The sequence below is a fragment of the Oncorhynchus tshawytscha genome, linkage group LG13 (assembly GCF_018296145.1).
Source record: "Oncorhynchus tshawytscha isolate Ot180627B linkage group LG13, Otsh_v2.0, whole genome shotgun sequence".
NCBI lineage: Eukaryota > Metazoa > Chordata > Actinopteri > Salmoniformes > Salmonidae > Oncorhynchus > Oncorhynchus tshawytscha.
In genome coordinates this window covers 30,993,161-31,012,958 of record NC_056441.1, presented here as the reverse complement: position 1 = coordinate 31,012,958, position 19,798 = coordinate 30,993,161, and the positions used below count along the sequence as shown (strand labels likewise).

The following is a 19,798-nucleotide window of genomic DNA, read 5'->3' as shown; positions in this document are numbered from 1 at the left end:
CAAATTCACACATACTTTTGTATATTTCTTCATTAAACTACTTTTAATGTCTAGAAATACCAACTTCGATGTTGGGAGTGAACTGTCAGTTTAATGAGGCTACTTCCATGAAGAAGAGGTCTTGGTTCTCAGCATTTATTTACAAGTCTTCCATTAAATTGTACATAACATGATACAAACTCAGTACTCAGAAATGTACTCCTATTTACATGTGTAATTCTCAAGTCCCAAATCCTAACTTGAGATCTGTGCGTGTAACTGGAGTTTTTGAAAATCTTCCATTGACATCAATGGGCACTCAAATCAAGTTAAGATTCAGACCTACATCTATTTCCATTTCTCAAGATGTCACATTATTACTGCACATGTTGTAAGCCAATGATTTATATATACACACTAGAATACTGTTTTGGCTGCTCTATTGAAGCCACCATGCCTCCATCTTGGCACTCCTTCAACGTAAAAAATATATTTTGGAAGCTACAGAAATGAATTTCTTAATTTCTAAATTTGTTTTTGCCACAACTATTCTATTTCAGACACCTTATTGCATACTTTTACATTGTATTATGTGAGCTAAACATACAAATAAAATATAGAAAAACGTTTAAAGTATATTTTTTTGAGATCACCAATGTTACTGTCCCAACAATAAACAAATATTTAAATACATGTAATTTTGTCCCTGAAACATTTAATTGAAGTACTGTAGAATTCCATGTATTCCTATGAAGGACTGCTCCAACTGGGGAGTGCCAAAATGGCCGACTGGTGGCTTCAAAGCCTGTCAATGGCAAACACATAGCATCTGCAATCCAGGGCTCATATACATCATTGCTGTAAACTCCCGATTCAAATATCTGACCAATTAAGGAACTCTGATTTTCATATTTGATTTAACATTCATCTTTAGCATTATACAATTGAGCAGTTGAACATGATGCAAAGCAAAACATCTGAGATATTTGTGCCAATGAAAAATCTGAAAAAATATATCAGCTTGATGCTGGTTGTGTTCATAACAGGGTCAAATATGACGACATCAGATACAGTTCAAAAATACTAGCAAGGTTGGCCAAAATTTATGCGCAAGATTTGTGGAATAAATACAAACATATGAAATCATTCCGATCATTTTCATCCAATATAACATGCTAAATTCCTGACAAACTATACAGTATCTACAGAGGTTGTGACATGGTTTTGCTTGTAGCTCATCTTTGTCAGATCTTGTTCTGCAGACAAGAGTTTGCCTGGAAAAATAAATAAAGATTATCAGTTAAATAAACATCAATTTACTAAAGATGTTCATTAATATCTATCATATAGATTCTTATTTTCTTGATCAAGCATGTTAATATGTTTCATGTGGGTTTGTCTGGGTTTAGGTCCTGTGGGCTTGACCAGCCCTAAACATAAATATCCCAAAAGTGAATAGCTTCTTCAAGTGATTCAAACACACACACACACACACACACACACACACACACACACACACACACACACACACACACACACACACACACACACACACACACACACACACACACACACACACACACACACACACACACACGACAAGCCTGTTTTTGCCATTTGTCAAAAATAATGACACATTTTGATTGAGCCTCAAATGGGAACAGATTGCTCAATGAATTACCCACAATCTGAAGTGGGGAGAGGCAGCATAGGCCTGTATAGGCCTCTTCCCATACAATATTGAGCCATAACATTTGAGGCTATTATCAATATGATTTAAATGCACTGGGCAGGGCCACTAGAATGCAGGTGTGAGTATATCTGCCACCTTTACTACCAAAGTAAATACAGTCGTATAAATCACCATAAAAACAATGTGCCGGGTATCATTCCCAGGAAGTATCCCATATAAGCCTTAAGAGTGACATATAGTGGTATTAAGAATCAATGAAAGATTGTAGAGTTTTGCTGTCCATGGGCATGCTGGGTATTGATCCAATATAATCTGATATTAAATAGCTAAAACAAACTGTTTTAAATGTTTTTAACTGGAAATATCCTCTGCCCACAGCAGGGCGTTTGGATAACACTTGACACAGTGAAGCCATATCTATTTCATTCTTAACCTCAAATATATATCTTGATATATATCTTGATCATGATTGTGTTGCAAATGATTTGCATAAATTCCTGCAATGTGATTACCTGACTGTTTCCTTTAACTCATTCCACTGTGTTGTGTATTTTGAAAAGTTTGATGTATGTTTGTGCTCTGCTTGTATGTAATCTGCTGCAAACTAATTAAACCTCTGTACAGTACCAGGACATTTTAAACGATCAAAAAGTCAGTTGAAAGTTCTCTGTATATATATATATACCTTATATATATATACAGAGAACTTTCAGCTATATATATATATATATATGTATATATATACTGCTAAAAAAAACAAGGGAACACTAAAAGAACACATCCTAGATATGAATTAATGAAATATTCTTTTTAAATACTTTTTTCTTTACATAGTTGAATGTGCTGACAACAAAATCACACAAAAATGATCAATGGAAATCAAATGTATCAACCCATGGAGGTCTGGATTTGGAGTCACACTCAAACTTAAAGTGGAAAACCACACTACAGGCTGATCCAACTTTGATGTAATGTCCTTAAAACAAGTCAAAATGAGGCTCAAGCATGTGTGTGTGGCCTCCATGTGCCTGTATGACCTCCCTACAATGCCTGGGCATGCTCCTGATGAGGTGGCAGATGGTCTCCTGAGGGATCTCCTCCCAGACCTGGACTAAAGCATCCGCCAACTCCTGTACAGTCTGTGGTGCAACGTGGAGTTGGTGGATGGAGCGAGACATGATGTCCCAGATGTGCTCAATTGGATTCAGGTCTGGGGAACGGGCAGGCCAGTCCATAGCATCAATGCCTTCCTCTTGCAGGAACTGCTGACACACTCCAACCACATGAGGTCTAGCATTGTCTTGCATTAGGAGGAACCCAGGGCCAACCGCACCAGCATATGGTCTCACAAGGGGTCTGAGGATCTCATCTCGGTACCTAATGGCAGTCAGGCTACCTCTGGCGAGCCATGGAGGGCTGTGCAGCTCCCCAAAGAAATGCCACCCCACACCATGACTGACCCACCGCCAAACCGGTCATGCTGGAGGATGTTGCAGGCAGCAGAACGTTCTCCATGGCATCTCCAGACTGTCACGTCTGTCACATGTGCTCAGTGTGAACCTGCTTTCATCTGTGAAGAGCACAGGGCGCCATTGACGAATTTGCCAATCTTGGTGTTCTCGGGCAAATGCCAAACGTCCTGCACGGTGTTGGGCTGTAAGCACAACCCCCACCTGTGGACGTTGGGCCCTCACACCACCCTCATGGAGTCTGTTTATGACCGTTTGAGCAGACACATGCACATTTGTGGCCTGCTGGAGGTCATTTTGCAGGGCTCTGGCAGTGCTCCTCCTGCTCCTCCTTGCACAAAGGCAGAGGTAGCGGTCCTGCTGCTGGGTTGTTGCCCTCCTACGGCCTCCTCCACGTCTCCTGATGTACTGGCCTGTCTCCTGGTAGCGCCTCCATGCTCTGGACACTACGCTGACAGACACAGCAAACCTTCTTGCCACAGCTCGCATTGATGTGCCATCCTGGATGAGCTGCACTACCTGAGCCACTTGTGTTGGTTGTAGACTCCGTCTCATGCTACCACTAGAGTGAAAGCACCGCCAGCATTCAAAAGTGACCAAAACATCAGCCAGGAAGCATAGGAACTGAGAAATGGTCTGTGGTTATCACCTGCAGAACCACTCCTTTATTGGGGGTGTCTTGCTAATTGCCTATAATTTCCACCTGTTGTCTATTCCATTTGCACAACAGCATGTGAAATGTATTGTCAATCAGTGTTGCTTCCTAAGTGGACAGTTTGATTTCACAGAAGTGTGATTGACTTGGAGTTACATTGTGTTGTTTAAGTGTTCCCTTTATTTTTTTGAGCAGTGTATATTCATTTAGTGTTCTTGGGGTAAGTTGCCAAGATACTTGGTTTTAAGTTGGCTACTTCTGTCATTCCAGGTGGAAAATGAAGTAAAACATGTTATGTGCACACACAGTGTGTGTGTGTGAGAGCGAGAGGGATAGATGGATATGAAGGAGAGAGGATGAAAGAGGTGAGAGAAAAAGCAAAAAGATCTGTGAGTTTGTGAGTGTGCATCTGCATGCATGCGTGCTTTTTGCTTGCGTGCCTTCGCTTTGAGCAGTGTATTTAATTCTTGCATTTTGACATAAATAATTGTTAAAGTAATTGTAGACCAGTATTATGTGGTTGAATTGATATGTATTACTAACAATAGCAATATGTTATTTCTATGTCACAGGTCAATGATATTTTAAGCCTTATTTTAGAGTGACATAACATTCACAACCAATCCAGAACGGTCTTACCACCAATCAGGAGCTGTGTTGGGTTTAGGTACCTGTTGGTATGTCACCTCCACATCTTCCTGCTCAGGGGTTCACTATGTACATGCCTGTTTTTTTCTTCTTTCGTGGGTCATCCTGCTGAGAGATGTAACTCAGTATCAGACAGATGCATTCATTTCAGAGGTTACCATTTAAACACCCCTTCCTATAATGTCTACTGTCAGATCATCCCAGCCACATTAAACGTATGCAAAAATGGTACAGCCAAATTTAATTGCTAATCCAATATACTTAACACTCCCAGTACTAAAATATTTGGCTTCAAGTGTTTCACTCTGTCTTCTCAGTTTGCAGCTGTTGCATTGATGTGGTTCTGTACCCAGCCACAATGTTTTCCCCACTATATGGTTCTTTCCATCTGTGGCTAATGCAGATAAGCACCAGCTTTTGACAAAAAGTTGCACTTGAGTTCTTACATCCGGAAAACTAAAGTACTTTGATAACAAATTTTACTCAGAGATAGGAAGGCCAAAGCCAAAAGGAAGGCCTCCAAGATGAAAGAGGAAGCTGAATGATCAAAATCTAAATCAATATTGTTCATATTCTTATTTCATTGCTCAAGATAAGTATTTTCAAAAGTACTGAAGGGGCCAGGTACATTGAATAAAGTTGTATTGTATTACACTAAATATTGTATTAGTAATATTAGCAGCTATAATATTCAACATTTCCAGAGCCAATGGCAGAAAAAGGCTATGTTGAGGTATACCACTATAAGTATCTGGTCAGATGATCAGACTTCATGTTTAGAGGTATTCTTACAATAGTCTCAAAGGTCTTGCCATTGGGTTGCTCCTGTACAGGGGCTTGGGGGACATATGTGGGGAAAGAGTCCATGTTGGGGGTGCTCTTTTTTTCATGAGCGTACGGACCATCTGACCTTTTACAGCACCAGCGCACCACCTGTTGAGAAAGTAACGTATAAGAAAGCTATCAGACAGTGAGGAAAACTGTTGCCGTTCAAGTGTCACAAAATATATATTTTTAGAATGTACACAAACTACCATGCAGGTTACTCACCATCATGATGAAGATGATAATGAGGAGCAGCAGGATGACAGCAGCTAACACCAACAGCGCAATGGCCCATCCCGGTACCCAGTCACTGAACCCCCCACCATTATCCCTGGATGCTGCGTTGGCAGTTGTGCTAGATTTAGTTGTTGTGCTTGACTGAGGCCCGATGGAAGGCTTCAGGGGACGGTTGGTTAAACCACCAGATGGGGAGATGTTTGGTCTCTTACTGTTTTTTTCTGGGTCCACCGTCTCAGGTGAAGGACTGGCACCATGACTTGTGGTGGGTGGATGAATTGTATTGGTCTTGTAGTTTCCTCCTGAACCACTAGTTGTCATTGAAGATGACATATTTGTAGGACTGGATGTAGGGAGTACACTATTGTTTCTCTTTCCGCTGCCTTTAGTGGAAGAGAAGGTTACTACGGTAATTGGATCTTGTGTGGTTTTGTCAAAAGAGGGATCTTTCGTAATTGTAGATGGAGCCAATGGGGTGGAAGTTGTTGGAAATTTCATTGTTGTAGTTGAAGCCAATGGGGTTGTTGGAATTTTGGTAGTTGTAGCTGGAGCCAGTGGGGTGGAATTTGTTGGAATTTTGGTAGTTGTAGCTGGAGCCAGTGGGGTGGAATTTGTTGGAATTTTGGTAGTTGTAGCTGGAGCCAGTGGGGTGGAATTTGTTGGAATTTTGGTAGTTGTAGCTGGAGCCAGTGGGGTGGAATTTGTTGGAATTTTCATAGTTGTATTTGTAGACAATAGGGTGGTTGTCGGAATTGTCACAGTTATATTTGGAGCCAATGAGGTGAATGTTTTAGGGATTTTTGTAGAAGTAGTTAGAGCAAATGGAGTGGAATTTGTAGGAATATTCGTAGAAGTAGTTAGAACTAAAGGAGTTGAATTTGTAGGAATGTTAATAGTTGTATTTAGAGCCAATGTGGTGGAAGTTGTTGGAATGTTCATAGTTGTATTTGTAACCAACAGGCTGGTTGTGGTTGGAATTGTCGCAGTTATATTTGGAGCCAATGAGGTGAATTTTGTAGGAATTTTTGTAGAAGTAGTTAGAGCCAATGGAGTGGAATTTGTAGGAATGTTTATAGTTGTATTTGTAGCCAATGGTGTGATTGTTGGTGGGTTAGTAGGGGTTGCAGTCATGTGAGTTATTGTTGTAGTAGGTGTGGTGGGGGTGGTTATGGTTGAGGTGGGGGTGGTTATGGTTGAGGTTGGAGCCGCAACTGTTTCTGCTGAAAAGAGAAAGGAGGAAATCACTCAGGTAAAAAAAATCTGAGTAATGATGTAATATTACATGATGGAAAAATGCAATTAGTATATTTGTATGTCTTACATTCCATATAATTTGTATCTATCTGGAGAGAGGCAGAAGGATTGGCTTTGATATGATTCAGGAAATCAAACTTGACCACAAATCCATTGATAGACGTTGTGTTGAAAACTATGTCAGCGTTTGCGATCACTGATCCATTTCTGTAAAAGATAAGATTCAGAAAATTAAGAATGTTAAGATGATACAGTATAATAAAATATTCCCACCCAACCTTGACCGGGTGGAGGTGGGCATTAAACACGTCTTGTAAACCAGAAGATCACAGCCATTTTCATGTTTTTATTTTGTTTCAAAGTTTGATATGGCTGTTTAAAACACTACCACAACCCACCAAAACTTAACCTGAAGGTTCTTTCGACATTGAAGCTATAATTTTGACAAGTTTACATAGTTTAGACGAGGCAAGTCATTCCAATTCATAATTCCATGTTTCGGTCTGTCAAGGACAGATTTAAATGGAGTGAGTTTATACTTTAGTTACACATCCTCTCAAAAGCTCATCTAAAGGATCCAGGTGACTTAGTCAAGCTTACTGTACCTGAAAGTCATTGTTGCAACGCCCTCATAAGTGGATGCTGTTCCGGATGTAGGAGACTTGTAGACATCAGCAAGCTGAAAAATACAAAATTATGTCACAATTTTCATCATTGTCATGAGACCACTTATAGAGATAATTCCTGCTGTGATAATATTGTAAGTAAGTAAGTAAGCCTTTTCTGAGCCAGAACGGCGCATAGACCCGTGCTGTGGTATAGTTTATATTGTGGTGTTGTTTAATTCAAGGCATGGTTCTCAATCTTACCAGTTGGCTGACCTCGTCATACATTTTCTTGTAGTCCTCGGAATTTGGATTCAATAGGGAGTCATTGAAGACACGATTGGTGATCTTTATGTCCATCTGGAATATCATTTTGTTTGTTGGGGTGGTGCTCATAACTGCTGGAGTGACTGACCACAGGGAACCTGTGGCAAGCAAAAATATTCACCTTACTCAAGTGGATCATTTAAGTGTAACATGGACTTCTATAGCCTTCATTTTGGGAATTTGAGGATTTTTGAGGTAGCCTAAAGTACTAACAGATGTAGGATCTTCATTTGAGCCAGTTTTTTACAGCAGGAAAATCTGCAGCAACAGACAATGTGAATTATGTGGATTATAACCAATTGACAATTTCTATAAGAGTTGATACATTTTTCATTATGGCAAATCAGGTCTGACATAAAGGGAAATGACTAACTTTAGAAGCCTTTTTAAACCTGGAAAATTCACGACAAATGTGCATTTCCTGCTGTGCAGGAAAATTGTCAGCAGCAAAAGAGTGATCAAATTAATATCCTATCTCTGTAGCACACACAGAGCTGTTGGCTGTATAGTTTGAGATTCCAATGGATTCAACGTCGGGTATAAATGAGTGTTATGATTAGAAAAGATTCCTCTCAAGACCTTTACAAGCCAGAATGATAAATACAACTATATTTTAACTTACTTTACCTGTTGTCCGTGTAAAGTAAATTCAAATCTCATTTTATTTAACATTCTGGCTTGTAGAGGTTGTGAGTGGAATCTTTATACTCCTGCTTCAAATCATAATTTATGCCCAATGTAGAATTCAATTCCATATCGGGTCTTCAGGCTAGGTTTGAGAGTGTATATAAAAGTAATACAGTGAGCAAATCTGGTGGCCCATTAGGAAACATAACAATCATAATGGAGTATCAGCTACTCATAAAGGTGTGGTATTAATTTGGTTTACTCTTTAGCTTTAGATTACTCTATCCACATCACACATCAATTGAAATACAATACCCCTCTCAAAAGTGTTAACACTTTGTTAATTTGTTGCAGGACACTCATGGAGTTCTGACTGTAGAGAATACTCTTGAGCGATTCCATAACTGTCATTATTATACAAGCCATTTAGGGTTGGAAACACAGTATACAATGTCCATTGTCCTTTCAGCTCAAATTAGTCAAACCAAAGTAGAGCGAGTTGAATTATGGATATATTTCAAAATAATAGTATTATCATGTCACAGAAAGTAGGGCATCTTTTCCCACTCAAAATCCATCAAGTACACCTGAATCACCAGTTGGGCCAAATTATAGCCTGTCTACTTTGTTATCTAATAGACATTTCATAGTCATCGCAATATATACTTGTGCTTTGAGTTGGCGCTAGGGACACAATAATTTGATCTGCTGGTCTTTCTGAATGTCGGTAAGTGCCATTGAATACACAGTCTTCAAAAATAGACAGTGAAGGAAGGTGGTTTACTGAATCAAGCAGATATATTATTAATAACATTATAGGCATACTATACAAAATGTGTACAGATAGATATACTTTTATATATCATACGCTAATATATAAAATAATATACAGTTGAAGTCAGAAGTTTTCATACACTTAGGTTGGAGTCCACTCCACAAATTTCTTGTTAACAAACTATAGTTTTGGCAAGTTGATAAGGACATCTACTTTGTGCCTGACACAAGTAATTTTTCCAGCAATTGGTTACACAGATTATTTCACTGTATCACCATTTCAGTTGGTCAGAAGTTTACATACATTAAGTTGGCTGTGCCTTTAAACAGCTTGGAAAATTCCAGAAAATGACGTCATGGCTTTAGAAGCTTCTGATAGGCTAATTGACATCATTTGAGTCAATTGGCTGTGTACCTATGGATGTATTTCAAGGCCTATCTTCAAACTCAGTGCCTCAATAGTACGCAAGTATGAACACTATGAGACCACGCAGCCGTCATACTGCTCAGGAAGGAGACACGTTGTCTCCTAGAGATGAATGTACTTTGGCGCGTAAAGTGCAAATCAATGCCGGAACATCAGCAAATATCCTTGTTCTTTGCTGATGCTGGATGCTGGAGGAAACAGGTACAAAAGTATCTATATGTCAGGCGGTGGGTGTAGCTGGTGCATGAAGTCAGGCGCAGGAGAGCAGAGATGAGTGAACAATGCACTTTACCTAAGAAATAGCACAAGTAACAATACCAATGTGCAAACAAAATAACGGTTGCCAGGGTGAAAACAGCACCTGGAAAAAAAACAGCCGGAAACGTACAGACCTGAACAATAAACAATCACACACAAAGACATTGTGTCACGTTCTGACCTTTATTTCCTTTGTTTCGTATTTATTTAGTATGGTCAGGGTGTGAGTTGGGTGGGCAGTCTATGTTTGTTTTTCTATGATTTGGGTATTTCTATGTTTCGGCCTAGTATGGTTCTCAATCAGAGGCAGGTGTCATTAGTTGTCTCTGATTGAGAATCATACTTAGGTAGCCTGGGTTGCACTGTTTGTTTGTGGGTGATTGTCTATGTTGATGGCTTGTTTCAGCACAGCGCGCATTAGGTTCACGGTTGTTATTTTGTTTACAATTTTTGTATAGTGTTCAGTGTTTTCTTTATTAAAATTCACTATGAACACATATCACGCCGCATTTTGGTCCTCCGATCCTTCTTGCCTCTCCTCTTCAGATGAAGAGGAGGACTACCGTGACACATTGGGGAAACAGTGGGTTAAATACATGACCGGTTTGTTGGCAGAAGTCGTGACAATATCCCCAGTAAAATGAGTCCTAGATCAACATAACCTGAAAGGCCTCTCAGTAAGGAAGAAGCCACTGCTCCAAAACCGCCATAAAAAAAACAGACTATGGTTTGTGTGTTAATAACATTTAGACTACGTTACCCAGCAGGCTATGCGGGTTGGGCATTTGGTTGAAGAATGCCTTGCATGGCTAAACAAGGAGTTTTCTAGCTGAAGTATATGTTCATTAAAATAGTTATACCTACGCCCCGGTTTGTCATTATATAAGTAACAATCATAACTTGGTGTCAGATTGGTAGTCGCTATGACGAGACAGATAAAAGAAAGGAGTAACTCTGCAAATTTCCACGACAAAAATGTAACATTCTAAGACAACTGACGTGAGTAGGTTACGATGCTAGGTTGCATGAGCGAGAGTGACAGCAGCGAGAGCGAGGCTGCATTGGAATCTGTGGACGAGCAAGTTGATGAGCAACATACTGAAGTAAGAGAAATGGACAAAAAAGACTCACTAGTGAAAGACTATCCTGTCTGTGGCATACTTGATAATGGACTCAAGGAGAGATTGCTGTGTGAGCAAGATTTAACTTTGGATAAAGCAGTGAATGTGTCGAGCAGCTGAAACCACCAGAGCACAAGTGAAAGAGCTGCGCAGGGATGAGACGTCAGTGCATGCAATAAAAAGAGGAGCACCACACACAACGCCTAACAAAACAAAAATAAGCGAAAGAGAGAAATCAAAACACTACGTGGAAAATGTGGATTTATCCACAAGCCAAAAAATTGCCCTGCATATGACAAATCATGTAACAACTGTGGGAAAAATAACAATTTCTCAAAATGCTGCAAAGCTTAGGCTACAAAGAAAAAGGTCCACACAGACAAGGAGGAGATTGAAGAATTTGGTTGATTCTGGAAATATGCAATGCAGTAAAAGCTGAATGGATTGTGCCATAGACTGTGAATGAAACTATAATGCCATTCAAGCTTGATACTGGAGCACAGATAAACCTGTTGTCGCTGGATGACTACAGAACACTGAAAGTGAAGAACAAAATACACTCGGTGAAAATTAAGGTTATTGGTTATACTGGGTAGAACGTACCAGTCAAAGGAAGCTGCAAAGTTACTTTACAGCACAAAGGAAAACAGTTCAGAGCAGAGGTGCTGATCGTGGAAAAGAGTGTACAGCCTATTCTAGGAATCAATGCATGTGAAAAGCTCAATTTGTTGAAAAGAGTGTATGTAGTGACATCACAGGCTGAAAATGACCAAGAATCGCTACTGGCTGAGTATGAGGATGTGTTTGAGGGTCTTTGATGTTTACCAGGAGAACACAAAATATGTACTGATGACAACATTACTCCAGTTGTGCATGCATGCAGAAAAGTTCCATTTGCACTGAGGAAAAAGCTCAAGGAGGAACTCTGATACATGGGAAAGATAGACGTCATCACAAAAATGGATGAACCTACAGACTGGGTAAGCTCACTGGTTATTGTGGTGAAAGATCTCAACAAAGCAATCAAGAGAGAGCATTTCAAGTTGCCAACCAGAGAAGAGATAATGTCGCAATTTGCTGGAGCAAAGTGGTTCAGTAAGCTTGATGCCTCATCAGGATTCTGGCATGTGAAGCTAGACGATGCAAGCTCAAGGCTATGCACATTCAACACACCTGAGGGCAGGTACAGATTTCTGTGTCTACCATATGGGATTCTCTCTGCACCAGAGGTCTTCCACAAGACAATCCACATGACCTTCGAGTACATTCCTGGAGTGGAGACCATGATGGATGACATCATTGTCTGGCGGTCCACAAAAGAAGAACACGACGCAAGAGTGAGACAAGTGCTGGACCTGACACGGAAAGTCAACCTAAAACAAAAGAAAAGAACAAATGCGAATTTGGTGTGAAAATACTTACCTTCGTGGGAGACGTACTTTCAGAGGACGGAATCAAACCAGACCCGAGGAAAACATCAGCCATCAACAACATGGAACGCCCGAAGAACAAGGACAACATGAGACGCTTCAAGGGCATGAACCCCTACCTTGCAATGTTCATACCTCAACTGTCAGCACAGTCCACTCCACTCAGATGTCTTCTGGAACAGAAAAATGAATGTGAATGGTCCCATGAACAGGAAAACCGCTTCAAAAACCTAAAGACAATCACAGAAGAGCCAGTGCTCAGGTTCTATGATCCAGAGAAAAGCACAAGGATTTCTGCAGACACTTCACAGTTTGACCTGGGAGCAGTTCTTCTGCAACAGCATGACGACACATGGCAACCCGTCGCTTATGCTTCCAGAGCCTTGACAGGCGCAGAGACAAGGTATGCACAAATAGAGAAAGAACTACTGGCGAGTACATATGCTTGCGAAAGTGTTCACCAATGCATCTACGGAAGAGACTTCGAAGTAGAAACCGACCACAAACCATTGGTGTCAATCATGTCTAAGCCACTGAATGATTGTCCAATGAGAATCCAGAGAATCTTGATCCGACTGCAAAAGTATGATGTGAAGATGATCTATACCCCGGGAAAATTCATGTTCGTCACCGACACTCTTTCTCAAGCAGTCGACAAGAAAGAGAGCTTCAGCACACAGAAAAACACTGAGATTTAGGCCTACGTCGACATGATTGTAGCATCACTTCCTGTGTCTTCTGAGAGAATGGATCAGATCAAAGGAGAGACCGCAGCGGACCAAACAATGACAGAGTTGAAAGAAACAACACTGATGGGATGGCCCGCAGAAAAAAAAAAACTTGTCCAAGGAGAATACAGGATTACTGGATGTGCAGAGCAGAGCAGAGCAGAGCAGAGCTCACTGTTGTGGATGACACAGTGTTCAAAGGAAACAAGATTGTCATTCCCATGACACTATGCAAAGAAATGCTACAGAAAATACGAGGGCCACTTGGGTGAGGAAAAATGTAAACAACGAGCACGAGAAGTAATGTACTGGCCAAGAATGAACCAGGAAATCAGCCAGACCACTGCTTCATGTGAACTGTGTTTGACCTACAGGCCAAAGCAGCAAGCAGAGCCGCTAATGCCTCATCCAGCACCCAACAGACAATACTACAAAGTTGGAGTTGACCTTTTTGACTGCAATTGCAAAAGTCACATTATTGTTACCAACTACTACTCAAACTACCCTGAAGTAGCAACACTGCCACCTACCTCCAGCAAACCTGTAATCACCTACCTGAAATCAGTCTTTGCTAGACATGGGGTTGTGTCTGAACTGTACTCTGACAATGGCCTGCAGTTCTCAAGTTCCGGATTCCGATCGTTCACTAACGACTGGGGATTCCAACACAACACCTCCAGCCCCAACTACCCAAGGTCCAACAGCTTAGCAGAGAGTTCAGTCAAAATTGTCAAAGGTCTGATGAAAAAGGCACACGATGGAAAGTAGGATTTCTGATGATCTACCGCAGCACACCGCTGCAGAAAGGACTTTCACCTGCACAAATGTTGATGGGACGTCGCATCAGAACCAACCTACCCATCCATGAGGACTTGCTAACATCCAGAGGTGCTCACAAGGTCAAACTTGAAGGAAAAACAGAAAGACAAACAAAAACAGCGACACGACAAAAGTGCAAGACACTTACCTGAACTGTAACCTAGAGATTATGTACGACTCCGAGACATCACTACAGGAACCTGGATGCAGCAAGGGTGTGTTCAGAGAGAAGTTGCAACGCAATCCTATGAGATCCAAACGGAGCATGGATCACAACTGAGACGAAACAGAGTGGATCTAAGGCTTCAGCCATTCCCTCAAAGGACTGAGGATCATCAGGAGGATACTGCTGAAGCGTCAAATGCCTTTAGAAATTGACAAATCAGTCAGAACACCTTGACTGACAGGACAGGAAGGACTTCAGCAGAACGACCAAAAAGGACTGTCAGAGCCCCTGAAAGGCTTATTGAGAATTGTTCCCAAAAAAATATATACTAAAAAAGGGGCACCTGGACTGAATGTTTTGTGCATGTGAAAAGAATTAGATCCACAATAGAGTATTGTTGGGCAGACTATATTTAGTTTAAAAAATTATACAAATATCAGAATATGTTTATTTCCTCTTAAGTTATGAGAGCAATGTAAAAAAAACAATTGGGGGAAAGAAATGTGTGTTATTGAAAATTGCATGTTACGCAGGTTGAGTAAACAAATGCGATGTGACGTGTAGTTACATAGAAAAGTAGGTTTCTTTTAAAGGAAGGAAGATGTGTTGTTATGTGTTAATAACATTTCGACTACATTACGCAGAAGGCTATGGTGGTTGAAGAATGCCTTGCATGGCTAAAGAAGGAGTTCTCTCCTTGTTTAGCCATGCATTACACTGTAAAGTTGTTGTATTCGGCGCACGTGACAAATAAACTTTTATTTGATTCTAGCTGAAGTATATGTTCATTGAAAGTAGTTAAACCTATGCCCCGGTTTGTCATTATATAAGGAACAAACATAACACTTTGCACCTGCACATGGGGACAAAGATCGCACTTTCTGGAGAAATGTCCTCTGGTCTGATGAAACAAAAATAGAACTGTTTGGCCATAATGACCATCCTTATGTTAGGAGGAAAAAGGGGGAGGCTTGCAAACCGAAGAACACCATCCCAACCCGTGAAGCACGGGGGTGGCAGCATCATGTTGTGGGTGTGCTTTGCTGCAGGAGGGACTGGTGCACTTCACAAAATAGATGGCATCATGAAGAAAAGTATGTGGATATATTGAAGCAACATCTCAAGACATCAAGATATCAGTCAGGAAGTTAAAGCTTGGTCGCAAATGGTTCTTCCAAATGAACAATGACCCCAAGCATACTTCCAAAGTTGTGGCAAAATGGCTTAAGGACAACAAAGTCAAGGTACTGGAGTGGCTATCACAAAGCCCCAACCTCAATCCCATAGCAAATGTCTGGGCAGAACTGAAAAAGCGTGTGCAAGCAAGGAGGCCTACAAACCTGACTCAGTTACACCAGCTCTGTCAGGAGGAATAGGCCAAAAGTCACCCAACTTATTGTGGGAAGCTTGTGGAAGGCTACCCAAAACGTTTCACCCAAGTTAAACAATTTAAAGGCAATGCTGACAAATACTAATTGAGTGTATGTAAACTTCTGACCCACTGGGAATGTGATGAAAGAAATAAAAGCTGAGATAAATCATTCTCTCTACTACTATTCTGACATTTCACATTCTTAAAATAAAGTGGTGATCCTAACTGACCTAAGACAGGGAATTTGTACTAGGCTTGTGAATTTTTGAGGGGTGAAAAACTGAGTTTAAATGTATTTGGCTAAGGTGTATGTAAACTTCCGACTTCAGCTGTATAATAGTGGTACAGTATATTGAAATTGATAGACAAACATATTAAATAACTATAATTGAAGGGATTGATTACTTCAAAATCAGTCTGTAAGACACTTAAACATCTCACAAAATGTGATTTTCCTGTCATTTAAGTACTACCCAAGTACCCATATAGTGTGCATCAGGTTTTTGAAAGAGATTGCATTGTAAAATCGATATAATTTCTTAATACTAAGGTATACAATATTATATATATATGTATTATTGATAATATGTACATTACCAAATAGTTACAATTCCTCCAACATCAAGCCTCAGAAATATTTCTCCTTTTTCCATAAAGCAAAAATAATGTTGCACCTTCTTAATGCAGTTAAACTGGATGCATTTTCTTACCTGAGATGGCAAATATGAAGATGCATTGTGTAATCCTCAACAGGTTAGTTGAAGGTAGTACCATCTTGATGGGTAAAATCTGGCTATTTAAACAAATTCAACCAAATGTATGATACAAACGATTTAACTTCTCAAGTATGGAGTTTAATGGTGAGATGTAGTTTGTCATCTGCAGGGTGAGGTACCAGTCTTTTATCTGGGGCCACCTACGTCAGGTGTGACTCGACAGGAGCCGCGTGATTCTGAGGCTGGGCCGTGCTAAAAGAAATTGTGAGATGTGAATCACAACTTTGATTGCTTTGGTGATTCATGAGCTGAACCCATTTGGATCGGAAAAAACGGAATATCTTTATTTGGGCGAGGGTTCATGTCCTGACACTTGTTAATGCTGGGCTGCATTAACTTAATAATACAATGGGAAATGGCTTAATAGTTGTATTAGCTCCTGGATAACACTATTAAATACAATTTTATACTGATGAGAGAGGAAGGCATGCAATTGAGACTTGAGGGGGCTAACCAAATGGACGTTTTTCCAATACACTGTACTCTGTCTTTGTGTTTTCTCAGACTAAATCAGCATTTTCATTAGCTCGATCAAAAAGCTATTTTATAATGAATTTAAACTTATTGATAACTCAATTTCAAAATTCATCATTGATGAGGACCTGTTTAAACACGAACAAAACATCACCTTGACTTTAGCTTTTTGACTAACCTATTCCTACAATCGTCCTTCAAAAAGGAGGGTGAGTCAAAGGAGGACACAAAGAAAATTGTTTGATGTATGTAGCTTGGCTTTTTAATCCATATATAAATCGGTTGTATTTGTTGTTGCACAGCCTTGGAGTAGGGAACACCTTTGCTTACTATTATTAAGTCCTTGTATCCAACCAAATGACTTGTCATGTTGGAACAATTAACACAGTGTTGTGGAATGGCAAACACTTTGGGATGCGATTTATCAACCACAAATAAAACTATGAATAAGACCAGGGTTGGGCAGTAACTGATTACATGGAATCTGATTTTTTCTTTTTTAAACGAGCTATTCAGTTACCTTGTAATCAGATTGCACATACTTAAAAAAATAAAAAAATACTTGGATTAATTTTAAATTCAGAAAGTATGTTTAAAGTAAAAAACACTTTGACACTTTTGTTATTGCAATGACATTCAATTCAGCATTGAGAACTAGCACAAGTTTAAGTTTGTTCCACCTGGCCACAGGTCAGAGACCACAATGATAAAACACTAAATGCGTTTGATGGATCCTTTTGTTTTCTAATGCATTTTAAAAGCGCAAGTAATCCAAAAGTAACTGTAAGTAATCATTTTATGTTGCCGAGTTGGGTTCATCCAAAAGTTACATTACTGATTACAATTTTGGATAGGTAACTAGTAACTTTAATCTATAACATTCCCAAAGTAATTTAACCAACCATGCATAAGACTCACAATATAGGCTACATATAGTGCACCTAGGCTATGACTGAGCTGCCCGATTGACAATCCAACACAACACAAATAATCAACAACACAGGTACAGTACCTGTTTTCTTGCATTTTCTTCCATGGTCACAACATTTTTCAAGGCTGGGATTGTCTTTACCAATGTATGACCAAATTAAAATCATATCACATACAGGCTGGTGAGACATTGGGTCCAGAATTTCTGTGGATTTTCAACTATAAAAAACAAAACTGTTTGCATTCTGACTGCCTGCAATCTGTTGGCTGTCTGTATGTGGTTAGTGCCACCCAGTGGTATAATGATTCATATTTGACCTAATTTTGCCTTGTCTGCTATTTACCTATACCGTGGTCCATGAAGTGCCATCTGCAGTGTTTTCAGTGTTTTTTTTTATGGAAGAGCAACATGAACTAATCAATCATGGTGTTATTTGACATCTATCCTGCTTACCGCAGATGTTAAATGTTATCTGCCATAAATGTCAAATTTTTACTTCAATGACACAAGAACCCTGAAAAGGTTGAGTTTACGTAAAAAATAAATGTAAAAAAGACTGAAACAAAACACTACACATCATGCCTAGGTTTGTATGGATATCAGGATGCAAACCTCCATTTCAACATTTGACCTCTACCTGACCTCATCCATTCTGCTCAGAATGAATGATCTTATTAAGCTTATTGTGCACTGCTAAGTTCCTCACCCAACCTCTATAAGGGGTATTGGCAAGTGCCCATGTCAACTAACCAGGAGTCATCAGCCTACCACACAACATTTGACAACATCAAACATCATATGAACTGTCACTGACTACCTCTCAAATGCCTCTCAGACCACAAAAAAATGAGATCCTCCAGCAACAGCTCATCTGCCTGTTAGGATAAGGGCTCTTTAGGACCAAGGACTTCAATCAGTTACACTTTCAGTCACTTACTACAAGCTTTCAGTTGTGCACACACATACTAACTGTCACGGGCATCGTAAGAAGCGGACCAAGGTGCAGCGTGTGGAGCGTACATATTCCTTTTTATTAGAATGTCGCCAACAAAAACGATACAAAACGACCATGAAGCTTAACATGGCTATGAAGCCTCTCACAAATTCAACTACCCACAAAGAAAGGAGGGAAAAAGGGCTACCTGGGTATGATTCCCAATCAGAGACAACGATAGACAGCTGTTCCTGATTGAGAATGCAGCAGACATTTTTTGGTACCCTTCTCCAGATCTGTGCCTCGACACAATCCTGTCTTGGAGCTCTACGGACCATGGCTTCGTTTTTTCTCTGATTTGATTTGATTTGACATGCACTGTCAACTGTGGGACCTTATATAGACAGGTGTGTGCCTTTCCATATCATGTCCAATCAATTGCATTTACCACAGGTGTCAATCTCCATGGCGATCCTAGCCGATCATCAAACAACAAAAGCCTTGTGTTCCTTTAAAATATTTTTTGGTCTCTGGCTGTTGGCGGTAGGTGCACCCAATTCAGCTGCCCTGTGCGTCGCTTAGGTAAACTGTTGCTATTTTGAACCATTTCATGTGTCTAAAAGGTACAAACTGTTATCCCGGCCCAGAGAGCAAATCAAGTGCCGCTGGCCAATCGGATGTCTCAGATAACCATGTCTGCAGTAACGCAGCAGACATAAAAGAAAGCTACATCAAATTTGATACTGTGAGATTTCAAAATATTTAAAATCATGACTATAGAGACTGTCAACGAATACAGCAAAGAGATGCTGTTTTTATGAGTGAGTTCATGTTTAAGTTCTTACTCAGCACTGTCAACACTTTGTATTCAACACTTTTATAAGCCATAAAATGCACGTTCTTCCTATTTACACCCAGCGCTACAACAAGCACTGCAGTAGTAATGAATGAGTAGGAAAGTGTATCTATAGGCTTGCGTTGTTATTATTAGTGGCTTTAGTCTTTTTTAATATCGAGGAATATTTCACTTTCACTGTTCATAGGAGTAAAAAACATGAATTTGTGCACGCGGCATAAATTATGCGGTGCGACTTGAGTTTCAAAATCATCATGAAGATGTGTTCATTTTGGTCAGTGTAAGTGGAGGAAAGGGAGAGCGGAGGATGTTGAGAGGCAGACCCTCAGTCCGCTGCTCTCTCCCTCCACTGAGACTGACCATCAGATGCAGGCACCATCAGCCCAGTAAAATACAAATAAAAAGCAAACGAT

The 19,798-nt window shown here is 40.1% G+C and overlaps 1 protein-coding gene across 4 annotated transcripts; it reads right to left on the bottom strand.

Annotated features, from left to right (window-relative positions):
- Nucleotides 1-119: 119 nt before the first annotated feature.
- Nucleotides 120-16,305, bottom strand: LOC112264680 (mucin-5AC). Of its 4 annotated transcripts, XM_042295515.1 has the most exons (9): nt 16,125-16,305; nt 7,630-7,790; nt 7,366-7,439; nt 6,828-6,967; nt 6,218-6,726; nt 5,495-6,172; nt 5,237-5,377; nt 4,468-4,552; nt 120-1,253 (listed from the first exon to the last, which is right to left on the bottom strand). In XM_042295515.1, exons 1-8 carry the CDS (start codon nt 16,186-16,188, stop codon nt 4,499-4,501), a joined length of 1,821 nt encoding a protein of 606 aa, XP_042151449.1. In that variant the 5' UTR covers nt 16,189-16,305; the 3' UTR covers nt 120-1,253; nt 4,468-4,498. The 4 variants fall into 4 exon arrangements, 3 of the variants coding, with proteins under 3 accessions (XP_042151449.1, XP_024297215.2, XP_024297216.2); XR_002955662.2 differs by having other exon boundaries at nt 4,436-4,552; nt 5,495-6,726; XM_024441447.2 differs by having other exon boundaries at nt 5,495-6,726.
- Nucleotides 16,306-19,798: the final 3,493 nt, after the last annotated feature.

Excerpts from the sequence above, each read along its gene's own strand:
- LOC112264680 (XM_024441447.2), bottom strand. The coding sequence starts at position 16,188 with ATGGTACTACCTTCAACTAACCTGTTGAGGATTACACAATGCATCTTC. Across the intron at positions 7,440-7,629 it reads ATGACGAGGTCAGCCAACTG|CTTGCTGATGTCTACAAGTC; the intron begins GTAAGATTGAGA and ends TGTATTTTTCAG. Across the intron at positions 5,378-5,494 it reads TTATCATCTTCATCATGATG|GTGGTGCGCTGGTGCTGTAA; the intron begins GTGAGTAACCTG and ends CTTTCTCAACAG.